General features: G+C 47.0%; 1 protein-coding gene across 2 annotated transcripts in view; it reads left to right on the plus strand.

Moving 5' to 3' along the window:
* Positions 1-21,283, plus strand: part of ZFAND3 (zinc finger AN1-type containing 3) — a 317,651-nt gene extending 296,368 nt beyond the window's left edge. For both annotated transcript variants that reach the window (XM_002816836.5, XM_054558760.2), the window contains one exon: positions 18,896-21,283. In XM_002816836.5, the coding sequence (XP_002816882.1) occupies positions 18,896-19,050 (155 nt within the window). In that variant the 3' untranslated portion in view covers positions 19,051-21,283. The remainder of the gene's footprint in view (positions 1-18,895) is intronic.
* The last annotated feature ends 1,127 nt before the right edge of the window (positions 21,284-22,410 follow it).

Consider the following 22,410-nt stretch of genomic DNA (forward strand, 5'->3'; position numbering starts at 1 on the left):
GCTCAACAGTCTTCTCTTCTGTGGAGTCCATGGTTGGCCTCTGTTTATGATATATGTCTCAGAGCATATTGAAATTGTCTATTTACATGTCTGTCCTTTCTCCAGACCATGAGCACTTAACGATATTCTTCTGCGGTTCTTGGCTCTTACTGCAGTGCCTGGCGTGCGGTGACACATTAATAGACACTTGAATACACTGTGAGATCCCTGCGTCTTGCAGTTGTGATCATCTGGGTGAAGGAAAAAGAGGAATAGCTTTATTGAACAGCTAGTATATCCTGAATACCTGTACTTGAGTTATATCATTTGACTCTTAAGAGCATTGTTGGACAAGGCTGGGCGCGGTGGCTCACGCTTGTAATCCCAGCACTTTGGGAGGCCGAGGCGGGTGGATCACGAGGTCAGGAGATCAAGACCATCCTGGCTAACATGGTGAAACCCTGTCTCTACTAAAAATACAAAAAAATTAGCCGGGTGTGGTGGCGGGCACCTGTAGTCCCAGCTACTCGGGAGGCTGAGGCAGGAGAATGGCGTGAACCTGGGAGGCAGAGCTTGCAGTGAGCCGAGATCACGCCACTGCACTCCAGCCTGGGCGACAGAGCAAGACTCTGTCTCAAAAAAAAAGAGCATCGTTGGACAAATGGTACCTCCTTTTTTACATAGTTGAAAACTGAAACTTTGATGCTTAGAAATATGAAGGTAGCACCTGGGATTTGAGCCCAGGTCTGTTGAGCTCCCAGAACCCCACCACTTTTTCATATCCCCAAGCTGGCCCATGGGGTCCCCAGAACAGTAAGGAGAGGACTACAGTATTAACTGTCCATATTTTCAACCATACAGAATTTAGTCCATTCCTTAACCACTTCCCCGTTTCAGAGATGCTTTTTATTGAATGGTAAAAATGTATGTACCTGACTGTGAGAACCACTTAAGATGGGGTAATGAGTCATCCAGTGCACTGTGTTTTGTTGTGTCCCGAATGCCACATCTAGATAAGATGCTTCTGGAAAGCCGGGTCTACAGCATGGTCACCTTTTGGTCTCCCGCTATACCTGGGTAATATGAGACACAGTGGCATTTAATTCTGTTGACATGCACATTCCGTTCTCCTGAGTGCTATTCATATCCTCATATTCCTTGAAAAGTTACCTCCTCCAAGATCCCTTATTGCAGTTGACTTCCCCTTGGTGCTCCCGATTTATTACACATCGCTGAATTATATTGATTTTATTTGCAGTTGATTTCTTGCTTTGCTCTTTGTGACCTTCAGCTATTTTTGTCTGCATGTGTCTCCAGCTATCTTAAAAGGCAGGAACTAGTGACTTCTTTTTTTCCCTTCTCCTCCACCCAGCCCCTAGAATAGAGCTCTGTAAACTGTGCACAGGTGACCAATAAATACTTTTGACTCCTTGAGCTTGATAGCTTCTTTCCCTTACTGGACTGACAGCCTAACACTGGAGCCTGAATCCTTTATTTATTAGATGAGATTTCTATAGCACCTTTACTCTGAGAAGATCAATATCAATGAAGTTTGTTTCTGCTTCTGGAAAGTGCTTTTTACCTAAGCAGACCAAAGTCCTGATAAGACCACATGACAGCCCTTACTCCTCAGCTGCTGGGGTCTGGAGACGCAGACTAAGAAAAGCCTCACCACTTCACGTTTTGCCATCTTGTTGCCAGCCATGAGCCTGAATAAGATTCTGTGCGAGCATAAACTCTAGTGTTGGTGGATACTGTAGTCAGTGTTACAATAAGAGAATTTGCATTTGGAGAGCATTGCCATCTTTTGGAAGGCAGACATGGAGAAGACTGCCGTAGAGGTCAGTATATCTGCCAATAACCAGATCCCTGTGAATGGCGCTTTCATGGGTTGTTGGCTTTCCCCTAGTGCCTGATGTCAGGGGGCACTAGAACTGTTCAGTCTCTCGAAGTCATGTTGCTTAGTGAGCTAAGGTTACTGGGACAGGACCCATGAGGGGCGTGACAGGTGATACATTCCCAGAGACTCAAAAGGAACAAGCCCTGGATAAGTTGGGAATAAGTGCTGAGAGGTGACACTCTTTTAACTATTGGGAAAAGGGGCTAGCACACTTCAGATCTGGATAGTTGAGACTGACCATGAAATACTACAGCAAAGTTCAGAGGCAAAAAAACTGAAAAAGGTGGATGTGTTAACCCTATAGTTCATTGGAGAAGTGCCTAAAATAATTGGATTAACTGGCTTCTCTAAGAAATTTCTCACCTTTCTACATTTCCATGTTTTGTGCAGGCATCCCCATCCATAATTCAGGGTTAGACAGAGCTCAGTTAAGAAATGAACATGTGAGGCCGGGCGTGGTGGCTCATGCCTGTAATCCCAGCACTTTGGGAGGCCAAGGCGGGTGGATCACCTGAGGTCAGGAGTTCGAGACAAGCCTGACCAATATGGTGAAACCCTTTCTCTACTAAAAATACAAAATTAGCCAGGTGTGGTGGCGTGCACCTGTAATCCCAGCTACTCAGGAGGCTGAGGCAGGAGAATCGCTGGAATCTGGGAGTTGGAGGTTGCAGTGAGCCGAGATCGCGCCACTGCATTCCAGCCTGGGCAACAGAGCAAGACTCCATCTCAATTTAATTAAAAAAAAAAAAAAAACACGTTTCTGGTGAGCTGTGTAAACAGTTGAGAGGTACACACGTAAGAGCTGCTTGGTGTGGACACTTACTAGCATCACCAAGTTTGGCCTGCCCTTGAGCCTGCAGTCCAGAAGGCTCCCTCCTCTGTGGAGCAGGTATTAAGGCAGTCATAGCTGTGGATTTCCTTTTCCTTTTCCTTTTTTGAGAAATAAAAATGGTCACAAGTAAAAAGAAATCCATGTGTTAGAGAGAAAAGAGACACAGTAGAGAAGGACTAGAAATGTCTGGAAATGGAGGTGGGGCAAAAATGGAGGTGTGATGGTGGGTGTGGGATGTCCACTGGCATTGACCTGAGAGAGGTGTTTGGCCACAGCTGCCAGTACCTGAGGATGCCACTGCTTATTTCCTCCTGAGATATGAAGGATGTTCCCTTTCTCTGTTGTTGCCTGTGGAAATGAGAGGCAGAGCCACCTGTACTGTCTAGTGTATTGCTATACCCCAGTACAGTGCCTGTGACACAGTCCAAGGAAGATTACAGGGAATGTCCCATGTTGCTTTGGATACTTCCTTGTTCATGATCACAGGCCACACCAACTGGTGCACATGCTAAAATGTACAGTGCCTGGGTGGGTGACCGGAAGACAGATGACTCTGGCCTGTGGGGAGTACTGCCTGACTGCTGTCTTCCATAGAAGACAGATCTTTGCATGATCCAAGGCAGGCCTGCTTCATTTATTCTGATGGCTCCTCCAGAAAAGTACTTTGGGGCGGCAAGGGAGCTAGGGATGAGTGTGTTCCATGCCGATACTAGATTTCTTTATTAGGATTAAACACTTGCTTTTGCTCTAGGCCATAGGGTGGGAGGTGGCAGGCAGTGGCTACCACAGGTGAAGATGGGTCCTGTGGGTCCAGGAGACAGGCTGGCAGCCACCTGTCTGTGCCTTGAGGACTGTAAGGGTCATAAGGACACGTGCTGTGCACAGCAGGCCACTGTTCTCCACACACCCAGCACTGTTCTTTCTTGGACCATGGCAGCTGTGAGTCAGCGCACCGTGTAGTTTGTGCATCCTTGTGATGAATGCGCAGGATAACATTTGTTTCCCTGAGCCCTGCACCATATGTTCCAGATTCACCCAGGAAATGGGGGTTCCAGATTTACAAACTAAAGGGCTAGGTTTATGTTAATACTCTTGCATCAATTAAATTGCTCTTCCCTTGAATCCAGGATTAATTTTCCATGGAATCTGGAGTAACTGACCAAAATACCAGGGTGGAATAGGAAATGGATGTCAGTGGGAATTGTGTGGTTACATTCAGTTCTGTGTTGTCTGTACTCTGCTTGTTTGTGATTATGAGCAACAGCAAAGCTTCAGTTCCAGGAGAGTATCCAGTGCTATCTTGGACGTTTCTGGGTTACCTCTAAGAGTGAGCTTAGCAAGTGTAAGCTCCTATGAATAACGGCAATAGAAAGGCACTGTTAGGAAAGTAAACGTGCTACTGCAAAAAACGGGATACACCACAAGCCAGACAGCAGTAGTTTTTCAGTTGTGCCCAGTGCACTTGTGTTCATCCAGGTAACTGGATGAACTGTGTGGTGATGGTGTTCTCCTGAGAGGGGGAGGGGCACATTTACTAGCATTAAATATTGTTAGAAGTAATATTTTTCTATTTTTCTGTCTTATTGCTAGAAGTAATATTTTTCTATTTTTAATGAGTCAGGTGCTGGCTCAAATTATTTATTTATTCATTCCGTTCATCTTTATTGAGTTGTAGAGGAAGAGCAAGGAGTAAAACTGACAAAAGTCCCTGACCTCTTGGTGCTTTTATTCTTTAGGGGAGAGATGCAGTAAGCAAGGGAACAGATAAACAAGGTAATTTCTGATGGGAGTAGGAGATATGATGTAATAAAATGACAGGGTGATAAGGGAAAGGGGGAGCTGCAAATAGGGAAAGGGGAGGCCAGCACCAGGGAGGGCATGAAAGCTGAGCTGAACATAAAAGCTGGGAGAGCCAGCCATTCAGAGAGCTGGGAGAGCAGTGCCCTACACAGAACAAAGGCCCTGGAGGGAGGAACAAACTTGGTGTATCTGAGGAAGAGAAAGCTGGCCAGCCCGGCCGGAGCACAGTGCGTTGCGGGAGGAGAGTGGAGACGCAGCAGGGATCAGTCGGGGGCTTGCATGTCTTTGCAAAGAATCTGATTATTGTAAACATAGTGAGAAGGCATTGAATGGTTTTAAGCAAAGGAGTGATCTGACTTAAATTTTAAAAACATTCCCCTGGAGAGCTAGGCACGGTAGCTCACAGCTGTAATCTTAGCACTGGGGAGGCAGAGGTGGGAGTATCAGTTGAGCTCAGGAGTTGGAGACCAACCTGGGCAACATAGTGAGACCTTGTCTCTATTAAAAAAAAAAAAAAAGAAAAGAAAAATATATTTCTCTGGGAGAGAAACACATGCTTGTGTATGCATAGATGCATGGACTCTCAAGAATACATAAAAATAGACAGTGGTGGTGGTTGCTGGGCTTCTGGAGAGGGCAACAGAATGGGATGGGAGACTTACTTTCTGCTGAATATCATTTTATACAATTTGAATTTTTATTATATTCATGTATTACCTTTAAATAGGCAAAGTAAGAATAAGCAAATACAAAACAAATACATCTCAGGTCAATTTTTTTTTTTAAATCCAGAAGTTCCCTCCAACTGCTGGGAGGGGGACAGCTTGGAGAGCAGCAAAGGCAGAAGCAGGCAACACGCCTGAGCTCTAGCAGCCTGGTGGAGCCATCGGCCTCACCGCATTCCAGCCCTGCTGACTGCCTTTCTCTTCCATCAGCATGCCGAGCTTATTCCTGCCACAGGACATTTGCATGAGAAGAGATGCAGAGCCGATTCAGGACATCATTTAGATCTAACTAGACCTCTAATAAAGTTAGTGTGAGGAGTAAGGAAAAGAGAGGAATCAAGAATTGAGCCCACAGTTTGACTTGAACAGCAGCTGGGTGGATATATTGCCACTCACTGAGGCAGAGACGATGAAGAGATAAACTAACAGAGAGGTCAAGAAGATGAAGAGTTGTTTCGAACATGGTACAGTTGATATTCCTAGCATTATTCTAGTCAGACGTGTTTGTCAAGTAGGCCATTGGATATCGGGATTTGGATTTGAGGGGAATTCATAGATGGAAATCTAAGTTCAAGAGGCATCAGCATGGATACCCTATTTGGATCTGGATGAAATTACCTAAAGGAGAAAATGCAGGAGGATGTGATGCTGGGTAATTTTAGAGGAGAAACCATGAAGGATTCCAAGGAGCAGCAGTTGGTCAGGTGGGAAGAAAGGAGTGTGACATCACAGAAGATGAAAAATAAAAGTATTTTAAGCAACAGAAAAGTGGACAAATGCTGTAGAGCTTGAGGTGAGGATATTGGATTTGGCCCCTTGAATACCTGACTGGCCTTTGCTTGCTCCCTAAGGTTCAGAGAACACAGTCTTTCTATACCTAACCTATCATTCATTTACCTGAGCAAAATATTTTGAGTGAACCAAGCAGTATTTTAGGGATAGAGGATATGTGATAAATTACAGAAGCATGGTGCTTGATTTTATGAAATCTAGCCAAGGAGACAAGTTAAATGAACAAATTCCACAAATGACGCTAAATTAAAATTGTGACTAGTGATTGAAGGAAAAGTTCAAGATGCCTTGAAAGCATCCAGCTGGTCCCTAACCTAGTCTGAGGGTCCAGGAAGATCTTCCTGAGGAAGTCATTGAAGCTAGGGCCTGAGTAAGCAAGACTTTCCTTTGGAAGTCAGTGTGTCTGGGACAGAGACTGCAAGGGAGTAAATGGCACAAGGGGAAGCGGCAGCCAGGGTTGAGATGGTGCTTCAGTGGGGACATTTTTATTGTAATCAGTGGAGCACGGTAATCACAGACAGGGCTGGATCTCATCATCTCATCACGCTGGCTGCCCTGAGGAAGGTGGATTTGATGTGGGGCGACCACCTAAAGGAAGCTGTTGCAGTAGCCTTGGAAAAAAGTTACTGGTGGCTTTGACTAGGTGGTGGCTTATGACGCTGGCTGCTCTGAGGAAGGTGGATTTGATATGGGGCGACCACCTAAAGGAGGCTATTGCAGTAGCCTTGGAAAAAAAGATTCTGGTGGCTTTGACTAGGTGGTGGCAGTAGAGATGGCAAGAAGTGAATGGATTTGATTTTTGGAAATCGTATCCACAAGACTCGGTAATTGAATGTGAAGAGTAAGTAAGGTGTCAGTGATGACTCCAGGTTTGTGTCATGAGCCGCTGGCTGCATGGTGGCCCTATTCTCTTAGAATGGGAGACATTGATGAAGAAGCAGATTTGTGAGGAAGTAGCAGGTGTCCTATGTTAGACATCTCAAGTCTGAAATACCTGAGATGCCAAGTAGATAATTGAATACACAGATATGGAGCTCCAAAGAGAGGTCTGGGGCAGAGAGATAAATTTCAGAATTGTTAGCATACATAGTTAGAATTTTAACCTTGAAGAAGAGTGTGAAGAATGTAGGATTAAGACAAAAAGAAGGTCCAGCACTGAATAATGCTAATATTTCAAGGATAGCAGATGAAGAGCTATCAGAGAAAGAGAAGGAAAACAAGGTAAGCAGATGTCACAGAGCCCACAGGAGTAGTCAGCTTTCTAGAAGTTCTAAGTGATAATTGAAAAGGGTTATTAGATTTAGTGATTTTCAGGCTCCATTCATAGGGTGTTTTGTTTTGTTTTGAGACAGGGTCTTGGTCTTTTGCCCAGGCTAGAGTACAGTGGCTCAATAATGGCTCACTGCAGCCTTGACCTCCTGGTTGCAAGTGATCCTCCTGCCTCAGCCCCACAAAATGCTGGGCTTACTGACATGAGCCACCATGCCCAGCTGTTCATGGGGTGTTTTTATACCCAAATTGTAACCATTAGGTGAAGTCATCATATCTGAGCCCCCTCTCCTACACCCCCAAGTGAAATGGAACTGGGCTATGGGGTTATTAATACCTTCCACACAGGAGATTTGTAGAGTCCTTTAGTGGGCTATCCATTCAGTAGGGCTTTCACTATAGTGTGTAGTCTGACTTCAGATTTGAACTCATGTCTGCAGAAAATATTTTTCTACACTGAATAAGCCTCTTCCCCTTCAGGGCAGGTGTTTTTAAATAAACTAACTTTAAAACATGGAGAATCAAGAAGCCAGCTTCTCTGCCCGCCCCCACCCCCACCCACACCACACAGTCTTATAACAGTGGACAGCAGACATTGTAGGACTTCTGACTTTGCAGTTCAGATTTTGTGGAAACAGGGCAAAAGCATGCTTGTACTTTTAAGCTCCTCAGAATGACCTTTTTGAGTTAACGTGGTGAAAACAAGAAGCCCTTAGAGAAACTTCATTCTTAAAACAAGCACATAAAACAAGTGCATGTGATGCTGGCACAGTTTGGGTGAAACCATAGATTGTTTGCAGAATGTCTACAGCCCATTCCTTTCTCCTGCTCTTCCTTTCACTACAGCTCCCAGCCTGACAGTCTCGGGGAAATAGACATGAGGCTTTTCAACAAACGATCAGTACGTGACCAAACTTGGCAACACATGCTCTGCCTCTGTTTGTGAGAGACGCTTGCAGAATACTCAGCTGTACCTGTAGAGGAGCTCCTCTCTGATGTCCTTGGAAAGTTTCATGGTGTCCCTAACCACTGAGTACTTTCCAGGCTGCACTGTGTAGTCTTTGTATATTTAATTCAGATTTCTCTGAAATTTGCGTATCTTCAGAAATTTTTACTGAGCTTGTCACTTAGCATGCATTTATAGTCTGTAAAGACAGGTTTGTGGAGGGGGAGAGAGGAAACTTGTACATCATATGTTCAGAGGAAGATTTCCACATTCGTTCTCTTTTGTCGGCAGTGACTTCTCAAAGGAGAATGGAACCAGAATCTAGATGAGGAGGTAAAAGCAAGTGGGGCAGAAAAAAATGTTGTGTGAATGGAGGAGGAAGGAACAGACATGATGGGGGAAGGGGGTCAGAGTCATAATGCCAAGCATGTCAGCTGCACCATGTAGGGCAAAATGGCAAAAGGGATGACCCCACCCTGAAGAATCATCCCAGGACCAACCAGCCTTCCTTGAGCACATGCCGGGTGCTTCACAGGCACGGTTTTCATTTATGCCTGTAACAGCCCCATCTTAGAGCAGACACAGCAGAGGTTCTTCAAGGTTAAATGGCTTGAGCCACATCACTGTCAAAACAGGGCAGCAGGAACCTGAATTCAGTACTTGGGTCCAAAGCACACACTCCGTGCTGTATTATCCTGAAAGAGAATGTGTAGTTCAGCTGTTAAGGGACTTGCTGTGGAAGCAGGGTTGAAACTAAGTTACAGGTCTCTCCCCACCCCAGTTTCTCATCTTCATACTCCCTGTGATCCCACTGTGTTGATTGAAAGGTCAGTTAGGAAAGATGGGGAAAATGTTCCTTTCTTTTCCAGGTGTTTCTCTGGAGAGAGATGTGTGGCATTTATAGTCTGATGCCCCCTGACCACATTGCCACTCGGACATTCTGTGACTTGGATGAACTGACTCTTGCCTGCGAAGGTGCCTTCAGGGAGGCTAAACAGGCCACAGCTCCGTGGTGAGCCATGTGTCAGGAGCCTGGCAACTGAGTTACCCCCATGGGCCCAGGCTGTGTCCTCAGCAGCTCCTGGATGGAATGTGTGCAGCCCCTTTTGTCATCTCTACTTTAACATTGGAGCTGGTTTTGTAGGAGACTGCTCTGTTTGAGAAGATAATCTTTTAAAGGATTGAGAAATGCTCAAAGAGAAAGCCAAACAAATCAGGAGCCTACTGAAAGGAGGATAAGGTCATTCCCCAAACAGAAGTTTCTTACCAGCACAGCACTCTTCCCCTGAGAGCCGTTTAGAGGCTGGAGGGGGTGGAGGGGCCCACCAGGAGTGCAGGTGCCTCCTTAGGGGTTTTTGGACCCTAAAGACTGCCCCAGGTACCAAGTGGTTAATGCCGTCTGCTTTCAGCTACTGAAATGAAATGATGTTTGAAAGAGCAAGTCATTTCATTATTCTTGTGGCAAAAACTGCCTTGAGCCATTTTCTCTTAGTTTTTAAATATATGTTCATCTCCAGATAAAACAGCCTAGCATATGAGCCTGCAGCCAGCCCCCGTCTCCTTGTGGGCTGGGCATTGAAGGGCTTGCTTGGAGGAGAGTTCTCATAAGTCACAATATCTTTCATGGTGGGGGCTTCCTAACCCCCTACCCGCTGGGTTGCAAAAATAGGTTTCCCTATATGGAGGCAAAAGAGTGAGCGATGGAAGGTTTGTTCTCTGGCTGTCAGGTAAAGTGAGGGCTGCTTGAGCTGGGTGATAGAAGGAGACATTACTGGGACGAAGCCGACATTCTCCACAGAGGAGAGGAAAGGGGTAATTAGAGCTTTTGCAAGAATGGGGCTGTCTGGAGAAACAATAATAAAGGACATCAACAGTGGTGAATTTTTTTATACTTTTAAAATGGCGTGTGTGTACAAACTGCATGGGGAGCTTCGTTAAGCTGGACTGTGGCACAGTTTTCTTGCCTGCACTGCTGACGGCTCTCTGAGAGCGATGTGACGGCACATGCCAAGGGAGGGCTCTCGATCACCGCTGACTGCACACAGCTGCCTTATGAGTTCTTTGCACAAGGCTTTTGTATCTTTGCCTCTATAATACTGCTTTTGGTTCTAACATTTAGCTGGCATGTAACTGATATTTTGATTTATTTGGGGGAAAGCAGATGATTGCTTCTGTTTTAGAGCTGTCTCGATATGATTTAGTGTTTCTTATGAAATTGTTGAGGAGGAGCGTGGGCTTTTCTAAATTGCAAGTTTTCCTTCTCTTTGAAAAGCAGACAGACTGATGCCCAGCTTATTGATTCACTGTGGCTTTGGTTCCAGTGCCCTGGGCAGCTGACTTCTGTCCATCCAGTGGTTGTCTTCTCAGCCCAGCAGAGCACTATGTCAGCCAACTCAGCAAGCTGGGATCCAGTTCTGTTTACTGTAATGATTTTCCCCCTACCATGCAAAGCCAGGGATGGAGGAGAATGCAAAGCAGATGCCTTCCATTCCCGAAACACCTGCAGCTGCTTTGCCTGTACCCTGGCCTGATGAGAGAAAATGCATTTAGGTCCTTTAATATAATACAATTCTGTGCTACAAATTCTGCCTTGGGCATTGGGTCAGCGGATGTGGTATAATCCAGGGATTGCTGCTGGTGGGAGTATAAATGGCTAATGCTTTACAACAAGCTTCCTTGTAACCACCTGCTGTTCCCAACGTGTACTTACATATGAGCTATGAGGTCAGTGAGCTGTCCTAAGCTTTAAACAATTATTACCTTGCGAGAAAAATGTGATATATATATATATATATTTTTAATAAGGTTGCTAGATCATTTAAGGAAGATGGGTCTGGGATATTTGTCATTTATTTTTGAAATAGACACTTTAGATGCCAAGTGGTTCATGAGTTGATATACCACTTGAGATTAATGAGTTGAGATTTGGAGGGTCAACTCAGGATGCTTTGGGAGGTCTTGAATAGCTTCTGTCTGCTGGAGCTGATGTGCATCCACAGGAATAGTCTCTGATTTACCAAAGAACCAGATATACCTGCCTGGGCCCCATCGCTGTGCTGCGCCCAGCACAGGCTAGGGGGTGGTGAGCAGGTGCCTCTGCGCAGACAGCAGCGTGCTGCCACCTCGGGCTGCACACCAGCAGAGCGTGTTACAGTACCTCATCCCCAAGGCTCATCAGTATTTTTAGGTCCTCCTTCAACTTTTGACAATTTGAAATTTAAATGAGCAAGGAAGTGTAAAACATTTGCAAATGAGGTAAAAACACCTGAGCAGCTGGAGCTGCAGCCCTCCCTGGGCTGTGGCTTTAATAAAACAGCCACTTGAGGGAGCTTCCAAGTGAGGGATTTGCAAGAAAGCAAATGTTTAATTAATTATAGTCCAAAAGTATCCAGAGCTGTCCAGTTTTGCCAACTTGAAATAATTCTTTTTACTTCAAGATAAAGCCAATATTTAACATTTCTATCTGGCACCGATTGAATCAAAATGTCAAGGGCTCAACTTTTGTGACTTTCAGCATCACCTTCTTTGTCTCCCTCAGGAAATTCTGTGTAAAAGGGCAGTTCAACACCTGCTCAATTCTTAGGGATTGGAGGGAAATGCTGGCATGTAGGGTCCAGGGGCCTCAGCCAAGGGTAGAGGCCTCACCTCAGGCAGGATGTAAGGTGGGCTCCTTCCCTCTGCCCTCCAGCTCCTGCTCCACCCACCTCTCCAGACCCCTTACAGTAGCCATTCCCTGTGGCCACTGGGGGAAGGGAACCAGCAGACGCTACTTGACTTGGTTCAGCCGCCCTCTGTGCCTAGCCTGCCAGCATTGCCGAGAGGTAAAGAACACAGAACACACACCCAGCCCGATCTTCTAGGTTGAATTACACCTTGGAGTGTTCCTTTTGGGCAGTGATTGATGTTGATTTTTGTATATAAGTGAGTGAGATGTTGTTACAGTTTTCACAGCACTTAGAACAAGGTGTTAGATGTTGTGGCACCTTTGCCTAATGATGGCATTTGTGCAGATTGTTCTCAGTCATGTAGGTTTAGTTTCAAAACACCCACTCCTCCTCCCTGTGTAGACAGAGGTAAGGTGTAGCTGTGGATGAGAGCATCTGAATGAATTGTATCCATTTCAGATGTTAGCTTTAAAAGCTGTAGGGTCATGTTAGAAGTTTGGTTCCCACCAAATGAGTAGTTTTAGAGATCTGCACGTCAGATCTTTATGGGTCTTGGAAAAATGCTCCTCCTTGGTTCAGTATTCTGCCGGGAATGTGTTTCTAAGGCCCTTTAGGTATTGGGCATCTTCAGGTTTATGTGGCACATGGGTCATTAGGGCCATAGGCCCCATTTCTGCATCAGGAGGGCTGAATCCAGATGTTCTGGTTTAATATTTATGAGTGGCTTCCATTGAAATACCTGTCCTCCCGAGAGAAGTGCCTCTACCCCCCGCCTCTCTATTCCGGGTGAGTGAGCTGAAAACTGCCTCCTGCTTTTCTCATTCACATGGGATTCTTTCAGAACAGAGTTTTAGATAGGTCTTGAATTGTGTTTTTGCCTTTTGCCATAATCTTGTGTCTTTGGTAGCGACAGGGAAGTGATTTCTCTGCCCCCATCACTGTGCCAAGCCACAGGCTTGGGCGAGGCCCCGGGATGACAGCCTTCGGTGGTTCAGCCACTGTGGCTGTCTGGACAGGCATCCTCTTCTTCCATTCCTGTTCCATGTACCCCTTCACGATGCTGTGTGCTCACTTGAAGGAGGTCTTCTCAGATGGAGGGTGTAGCTGGTGGAGACCCTGGGGAAACCTTCCCCCCAGTTCACAGGGGGTGACTGGTACTGCCTGCTGTGGTTGGGCTTCCTCCCTAGTCCTGCTCTCTCTCTTCCCGCGCCCAGGGCAGCCTGTCAGAAGCCAGGATGGTAGCAGGCAGAGAGAGACCTCAGTCTAGAGGGCCACGGAAAGTGGAGTCATGGAGCACAGTGCCTGCACAGCTGCTGTTTTTCCCTCCCTTTGAAATCGAGGGCTCATCCTAAATTGCTCTTCAGTGCCAGCAAGCAAAGGGACGCCCACACAAGTTCTTGAGCGTTTTGTGCAGATTTACTGAAAGCAACTCAGGCATCCTTAAGGAAGCTCTGCAGCTTCCTCCTGGACCAGTATTTCATGAAAATCCAGTAATCTTGGGCTCTAAGGAGCAGGGTAGCCAGTCATGTGACTTGGCAGGGGAAAGGGCTAAGGTTAAACCACATTTAGCAGGCAGATTACATTTTCAACCACTTTGCCACGACTCTTCCTCTCTCTTTTTGGGGGGTGAGCATCCTTTTAACCATATTCCCCTATCCCTTATCCTCCTTTATCCCTTCAAGCACCAAATGATATATAGCTATAGTAAGCAAAAATCTGTTGAAATGTTTTTAAAATTACATGCTGCTGAACAATAGGGCCATAAGGAAAGTGTAGATATGGGAATGTATGTATGTGAATGAGTCAGTGAATTTGATTTTTTTTATTTGTACAAATGTATGGGGTACATGAGAAATTCTGTTACATGTATATAATGCATGTGATCAGGTCAGGGTTAGGGTGTCTGTCACCCGAGTACAGTACATTTTTGCTAAGTATAGTCATCCTACTCCACTAACATTGAATTTATTCCTTCTATCTTACCATGTGTTTATACCCTTTAATCCACTTCTCTTCATCCTCCTCCCTCCCCACATTCACCCTCCCAGTCTCTCTCTTTTCACTCTCTACCTCCATGTGTTTAAATTATTTAGCTCCTGAATATAAGTGAGAACATGAGATATTTGCCTTTGTGTGCCTGGTGTATTTCACTTAAGATAATGACTTCCAGTTCCATCCATGTTGCTGCAACTGACATGATTTCATTCTTTTTGACTGAAGAGTATTCCTTTGTGTATATATACTACATTTTATTTATCCATTCATCCCTTGATGGACACTGAGGTTGATTTCATATCTTTGCTTTTGTGAATAGTGCCACAATAAACATGCGAAATGCAGGCATCCTTTGATATATTGACTTTTTTTCCTTTGGGTAGATACCCTGTGGTGGGATTGCTGGATCAAATGATAATTCTTAGTTTTTTGAGAAATTTCCATAGCGGTTTCTATAGTGGCTTTCCTAGTTGACATTCCCACCAACAGTGGGAGTCCTTTTCTCTGCATCCTCGCCAGGATCTGTTATTTTTTTATCTTTTTAACAATAGCCATACTGACTGGGGTAAGATATCTCATTGTGGTTTTGATTTGTATTTCTCTGATGATTAATGATGTTGAGTATTTTTATACACCTATTGACTGTACATCTTCTTTTGATAATTGTCTATTCATGTCCTTTGCCAATTTTTAATAGGATTTTTTTTCCTGTTAATTAAGTACCTTATGTACTCTGGATATTAGTCCCCTGTCAGATGAGTGATTTGCAGATATTTTTTCCCATTTGGCAGGTTTTCTCTTTACCTGTTTGATTATTTCTTTTGCTGTGCAGAAGCTTTTAATTTAGTTAAGTCTCATTTGTCTATTTTTGTTTTTGTTGCCTGTGCTTTTGAGGTCTTAGTCATAAATTTCTTGCCTAGATCAATGTTCATAAGAGTTTTCCCTAGGTTTTGTTGGTAGTATTCTTATACTTTCAGGTCTTGAGTTGAAGTCTTGAGTCCATTTTGAGTTGATTTTTGTGTGTGGTGAGAGATAGGGGTCAAGTCTCACTCTTATGCATGTGGCAGGCCAATTCTCTGAGCACCATTTATTGAAGAGGATTTCCTCTTCCCAGTGTAAGTTCTTATTGGCTTTGTCAAAGATCAGCGGCTGTATGTGGCTTTATTTGAATTTGATTTTAATATATAACTTTTTAAAATCTGGGGAAAAAAGAATTATATGATACCCTGGGTAATAATACCAGAGCTGCTGTCGTAGTTTAGCAGGTCAGTTCTGTGTCCTCAGTGTTTTCATCCCTTCTGGATGCCACCGTCCTTGGCCCTCTCTGGAAAGGCCCTTATTGATTTCTAAGAAATGAGGCAGAGGAAGTGTTAAGGCTGGCCTAGCTAACATGACTATAAATCCTCTGTGTTTTAAAACTGCTCATCATTGAAATTATGGAAAATAATCTTCTGTAGCAGCCTGGACTCATCTCCCTCCTTACCCAGCTTGGATCCCAGAATTCAATCAGAGAGCAACCCAAGGTTCATGACACTTGTAGTGGTTTCTGGAAACAGATCTGTCAGTACCAAGAAAAGAGGATAAAGATTCATCCCATCCACCAGTCATTCCCATGCACCTCTACCCACCATCCCCTGTATCCAGACAACCCCCTTCTGACACCAAAATGCATTTCACCATTGGCTGCTGTCAGTAGATAATATCTGCTCAGCATTTGGGACAAGTTCCACACATAACTTCCTCTTAGTGAATGATCCTGACAGGAGAAAGAATTGAGCTTAATTTATGCCATCTAATAACCTCAGTGCAGCTACTTGGGAAGTTAGCCCTCCAGAGTTTCCCCCAAAGTTTTCTCCAGTGAATTACAGTGCCATATATTCTCATTGCTACCAGCGCTGCTCCCAAAATCTATCTGCTGTTTAATAGTTTTTACCTTTCAAAAATGCAAGCTGGCTGGGCGTGGATTTTTGAAAGCATTCCTCCTGCCTTGACCTCTCAGAGTGCTGGGATTAGAGGGTGCCTTCTAATCCCAGCAATCCCAGCACTTGGAAAGGTGGAGGCGGGAGGAATGCTTGAAGCCAGGAGTGTGAGACCAGCCTGGGCAACATAGTGAGATCTTGTCTCTACAAAAATAAAATATAAAAAAACAGCTAGGTGTGGTGATGTGTGCTTGTAGTTGTGCTACTGGGGAGGCTGAGGCAGGAAGACCTCGTGAGCCTAGAAGGTTGAGGCTGCAGTGAGCTAGGATCGCATCACAGCGCTCCAGCATGGTGACAGAGCAAGATCCTGTCTCAAAAAAAAAAAAAAAAAAAAAAAAAAAAACTAAGCCAAGTGTCAAGATGTGTCTAACAGGTATGCAGAACCTGGGCAGAGAAATAAGGTGTTTTGGGCTGGTAGAGGGAATATCAGGGTAGCTACTGCGATAGAGGGTAGAGGGAGTATCAGGTAGCTACTCCTTGGGCGGTAGAGGGAATATCAGGGTAGCTACTGTGGGTGTCACTCCCTGTTCCTTTTTGCAGAGTCCTGGGGCTCTCACATCCACCAAGCTGGCTGCTCACTAGCTGGCGGAAGGCAAGCTAAGCAAACATGGAGAAGGGGGGCCAGATGTAGCATTTCCCTTCCACCCCAGTCCATCTTTGACTAATGAGGTGTTAAGCTGAGCCAGGAGCCAAGTTAATTCCAGCAGTAATCCATTTCCTGCTGCTTTTATTCAGCCAGCACCATTCATCAGAAAGAGAGGAGAGCCCCTGGGACCTTCTGAATCATCCCAATATCTTGAAGAAAGGGAAGGGAAGGGGCAGCAGGGGTCCACCCACCCCTTATTATAGATGCTGAAAGTACAGAAATATGTCAGGACTTGGTGACAAAAATGTCTATAGACACATCCTGATGCCATCCTGCTGGTGCCCCTACCCTAAGCCCTGACTGGCAGCAGGTTCTCCCTCACCAAGTAGGCTTTGCTACGAAAAGATGATTTTACTTGTTAGATGGGGGATGCATATTGAGGCCATCCATGCCTCTGCTGCAAAATCCTTTAGGAGAAAGACAACTGGTATCCAATATCTTCGAGTAATGAACTTATCAGTAAATATAACACATGAGCTCATTAATCTTAACTTTGCTTTTGGACCAAGTGGGAGCTCGGCTTCTCGGGAGACAAAAATTGCATCTCTGTTCTTTTCCTTAAACCCAGTCCCAATTTAGAGTCAAACATACTGCCCTGCTCTCCCTGGGAAGCAGTTAATAATGTGTTTTCTCACACAATGGATGGCCCAAGCTCAGCTGGGTCACTCCAGCCCCCTAGGCTGTGTACATGTCCCTTGCACAGAGCCTGGGCTCAAGACTCTAGTAGGGTGTGAGTGCCAGCTACATCCTTGAGGCTGGTTGGTCCCCAGCCATTGAGGACATCACACACTCTCCTTCCCTCAGGCTGAAGAATATAGGTGAAGTTAATCTTAGAAGTTAAGGCTATTGAATCTTAACCTTAAATCTTAAGGCTGTTGAAACTGTTCATCCTGTGGCCACTTCGTCCTTGCTTGGGCTCTTGCTGTTCTTCTAAAAGCACAGCCTCTACACCTCTGAAAAGAAGTTGAGGATGTGAGGAGGGATGAGTCAGTTCACAAGGGGTGGCTGCCTGTTCTTTATGGCCTGGATGAGGGCTTAAAAGAAAGAAGTCTGAAAAGATGCTGTTGGTTGGAAAACAAGTAAGGAGAGTGTTTGCTTGGGCAGGCTGCTGTGGGATGCCTGCTCCAGACAGGGAGAACAGGTTTAGGAATGGATCTAGATTTACCTGTAAGCTTGCTCCTGTGGACCTGATCCAGGCCCATGGGGCCTGGAGGTGTGGTGAGATAATGCTGATGGGATGAGAAGGTGGTGAGGAGCCAGCCAGCACTGGCAGGTGTCTTCCTAGCACTGATCTTGTTCTCCCCAGCGTTCTGAAAGAGGCGGCCAGCAGACTCTGGGGACCTCAGACGTCTGCTCCACATGCGTATCAGCCGCTCTAGAGATTGCCTGGGAAGCTGGAGGGAATGGGAGACACCCCGGTGCAGCTGTGCCCTGAGTTCTCTGAGCCTGGCTTCTGGCTCCCTGCAGCCCTCCCCTCCTTGTTCCCGACCCAGAGTGACTTTACCTGTACCAGCTCCCTGCTCGATAGGCCTCTTGATCTTTCATCACTGGTCTTTTTCTCTTATTTGCCAGACCAGTGTCTGCCTTGGATTTCTCTGCTTCAAAAAGAGCCTTGCAGTATCCTGCACTTCTGGGAGGGAAGGACAGCTGGGAGGCCCGAATGTGGGGATCTCAACCTCTCTCACCCAGTGGAGTTAGAAGTGTCAGGTTCCTTGGAGATGGCGATTGGAGCCCAGCATTGCTGTCTCCTCTGTTTCTATCTAATACTTTTTCTAGCACTAGAAATAATCCACTTTCCTTTAAGAGCCCCCACTCATTTGTGGGTTGTGGTTTGATCACTCCCACCATCCTCTCAAGCCCCAGCTGTACAGGAGGTGGAATGTCATTTAAGACATAATCATTTCTCCTGCCTCCTAGAAATGGTGGGCATCCTGTGGTGGAAATCACAGTTTGCCCGAGCCAAGCAGAGACCTGAGCTGACAGCCTGTGCTCTTCCGCCTGCATGGTGCTGGAGAGGAGCGCAGAGCCCATTCATTTCCAAGGACAGGGCTGTGTCTCGCTGCAGTCATCAACTTAGGGTTCTACCCTTCAAGGGTCCAGGCCAGGGGCAGCCTCTGAGCAGCCACAGCTTGTGAGTTCGGAGGGTGTCAGACGGGCTTGAGCAGCTGTGGAATGTGAAGTGCTGACCCTCTTGCTGCAGGGTGAAGGTGTTGGAGTGAGCTCTCTGCTGCATCAGGAACCCCTGCAGTGACTGTTGTCCACTCACTGGGATGTCCCGCCATCCTCTGGACAAAGGCAGTCGTGAGGCTCTGCGCACTTGGAGGCCACCCTAACACACTCTTTCCTCTGCTTCTCCCACTGCTGCAGGTTACGTGTTCTGTATGTTACATCGCCTCCCCGAGCAGCACGACTGCACATTCGACCACATGGGCCGTGGCCGGGAGGAAGCTATCATGAAAATGGTGAAGCTGGACCGGAAAGTGGGGCGCTCCTGCCAGCGCATCGGGGAGGGGTGCTCCTGAAGGCCAGGCATGGCCACCACATGACGCTGTTCTTAGTTCACTAATGTTAGCCTTATTTAGGACAAAGTCAGCCAGACACCTTGTACTGGGCACGCGTCAGACTGCAGCCAGTCCGTTTCCTTTCTTTAGCCAGCCATCCTGGTACTGTAGTTTAGGGGTTGATGGTGGTTGAAATTGATTTCTGGCTGGTTACTAAGGTGCCTGCTAGCCATTGTATAAAATTAAAACATGAAGAATATTTTTTTTTGAGCATGGCTAGTGGATTTAAAACAACACATACCTGTCACTGCTGGAGTCAAACTTATAAAAAGCCTTAAGTGGAAAGTGTTCCAGACGGAGACTCTGAGTTAATAGAGGAGTAGAAGCTGGTGTTAAAGTCCCCACGACGCACATGGCTTTGCCAGAAACTCTGTTTAATGTTCGGCCTTTCACCTCTTCACTTATCCTTAGTCCCAGTAGCCAGGATACCTGATGGCCATGTGTGCCTTGGCCACAGGAGGCTGCTGAGATTGGCCACGTGGCTGGGCTGGGTGGTGGCCTCACTCTCCCACAGAGCTGGAAATGGGGGGTGGGGGACAGATTCTTACGGAAATTTTTTTACCTGACTTGCTATGAAAAAACTCATCACACGAAGAGAAACAGTAACCTCACTTTGAAAATTAGCTCCACTCAAGACTAGTCCACGAACGAGACCCACCTTTTCTACACAGGATCCAAGGTCACGAGAAGCAGCCAGAGTGCCCCGCCCCCGCCGGCTCTGGTCTGCCATTCGCCAGTGCAGGGATCTGGCACGGACCAGATGCGGCAAATGGCAGCACAGCGCGGTGGCCGGGTCTGCGCACTGGCCTCTGCAGCCAGATTTCTATATTGGGAGTTTTTTAAAAAGACATTTCATAGCCAACAAGAATCAGTAGAAGTGCTGGGAGCAGCAGCTGGGGAAGCTGCCGCCCACGGGCTCTGCCCCTTCCAGCTGGAGCCGCCCGTGCCTCCAGGGGCCAAGAGGATGATGTCGTGGCCTCCATTCTTGTTTCTATGCAGCCCCGTAGTCCAAGGACACCCAGTCCACATCTACCACATAGCAAGTTTAGTAAGGGAAGGCAGCATACGTCCCAGGGACAGTGGGTTTGGATCTGTCTAGAACAGCGGTTTGTGGCTGTGGTCCAGCTCTGAGAGTGATATTTGCTCTGGTGGGTGAGGGCCTGAGGGTACATTTCTCCACCTGTGCCCCCTCATGTTCACAGAGGAGTTCAGCAGCTGCAACTGTGCACGCCAGGTGGGGAAGGGTGGGGGTGGGCCTGGTTGCCCCATGTTAGGAAATCACTACCAGTCAGGTGGGGCTGGGACTGGGTGGACAGGATCAGGATTCCCTTGAAAGCCCAGGCAGGGTGAGCAGTCCCAGTGGTCCTAGTGCCGCATCTGATCCAGGTGGGTGAGGGCAGGAGGCCCCTGCAGAGGCAGCGTGGATCTGCCCACACATAGGCTACTGGAATAGTTTAACCCAGCAAATTTCCTTTTTATAAAACAACAAATGGTTCAACTCTGTCTGCAAATTAACAGCTGAACACCTGCAACTGCAAATGTTTTTTGATCGGACGTACTGAAATAGGAAGTCATGCTCTTCCCACCCTCCACCCACCAGAGTGGAACCCGCTGCAAAATCCCCAGCCTTAATTTTTGCTTCAGGACCCAGACCGGTGTCTCGCTCTAGGGCAGCCCAGGGCAGAGGGGCCAGGTCTGCCCAGCGTTTACCACTGCTGTCAAGCCACAGCCCTTGGCCACCATACGGGCCATCCTCAGTGAGGCAGCCCCGCACAGGCCTCCGCCAAGCTCTGGTCCCGAAGAGGCTGTGCGAGCCCTTCCCGGCCCTCCCCAGGCCCCGCCCGCTGCCTGCTGCATGGAGGCAGCCATGGGAAGGAGCCCTGGGGAGCTGGCCTGGGGGAGCGAAGCCCATGTTCGCTTCCCGACTTAGAGCTGGGGGGGGGGGTGGGGGGGTGGGGCTTGTTCCCCTGCAGTATCTGTTCTGTGAAGTTTGTTAAATGTAAGGAAAGCTTAAATTCTTGTATCTTTAAAAGAGAAAATCTTATTTAACCCTTTTGTGTTCTAGATTTACTTACACACATAGCCTAGAGCTCAGTTTTAGTTTTAACATTTGTGAAAATATTAAAAGAATCTTGTAACTTTATTCTTTTTTTCTCCTGCTGAAAAAAAAAAAAATTAAACCAATCGTATGAAAGCTTGGTTTTCTTGTTTCACCCCTTCTCCTAAGTGCCCCCTGGGTTGCTGGGAAAACTGACCCATCTCCCTGGCCAGGGCTGGAAAGAGATGGGGGCCTTGTGTGCAGAGACTGTCTGCAGTACTTGGAGGCACTCGTCCAGTTAGTGTCCAGGCTAAACAGCCGCTTCCTTGCTTTCTTTTGGGGGCCTCTGCCCTGGGAAGCTGTAGGGCTGGCCTTGGGGTAAAGGTGGGTCTGCAGGGCCAAGCCTGTGCCAGCAGCCAGGAGGTTACACACTGGGGGGGATCAGAAAACGAGCCCCAGCCCTGAGGGCCCCAGGCGTGGTTGGGGTGAGTGCTGGGTCCTGAGGGAAGGCAGCATGCCCTAGACCCGAACCCCAGCCTAGGAGGGGCCTCCAGGCTGGATGATGAAGGCTCCCGAAGGCTGGCTTGGAGGGAGGTGTGTGCTCTTTGGTGTATAGGATGAACTTACTACATTTTTAAATGTTTAAAAAACATTTGGCAGGGCAGGGGCGAGGCACAGGAGTGGGACCTGTCCCCACTACTTCTAGGACAGAGATATTGACCACATAGTTGTCATGAGCGTGATGAAAATCCTCAGAGGAAACAGGCCCAGTGGCGATGAACAAGCATGGGGGCAAAGGGCAAGAGAGGGCCTTGGTAGCCTGGGTGTGAGGTGGGCCTGCAGGGAGCAGTGGGCTGTGCTCTGCCTACTGGTCCGCAGAAACTGGGTCTGCGTCAGCTCCTTCCTGATTGCTTCACAGAGGCTTTTATGCCAACAACAGTCCAATCTCAGCCACGGGAGGCTGCTGAGATTGGCCACGTGGCTGGGCTGGGTGGTGGCCTCACTCTCCCACAGAGCTGGAAATGGGGGGTGGGGGACAGATTCTTACGGAAATTTTTTTACCTGACTTGCTATGAAAAAACTCATCACAAGAGAAACAGTAACCTCACTTTGAAAATTAGCTCCACTCAAGACTAGTCCACGAACGAGACCCACCTTTTCTACACAGGATCCAAGGTCACGAGAAGCAGCCAGAGTGCCCCGCCCCCGCCGGCTCTGGTCTGCCATTCGCCAGTGCAGGGATCTGGCACGGACCAGATGCGGCAAATGGCAGCACAGCGCGG

The sequence above is a fragment of the Pongo abelii genome, chromosome 5 (genome assembly GCF_028885655.2).
Source record: "Pongo abelii isolate AG06213 chromosome 5, NHGRI_mPonAbe1-v2.0_pri, whole genome shotgun sequence".
NCBI classification, from domain to species: Eukaryota; Metazoa; Chordata; class Mammalia; order Primates; family Hominidae; genus Pongo; species Pongo abelii.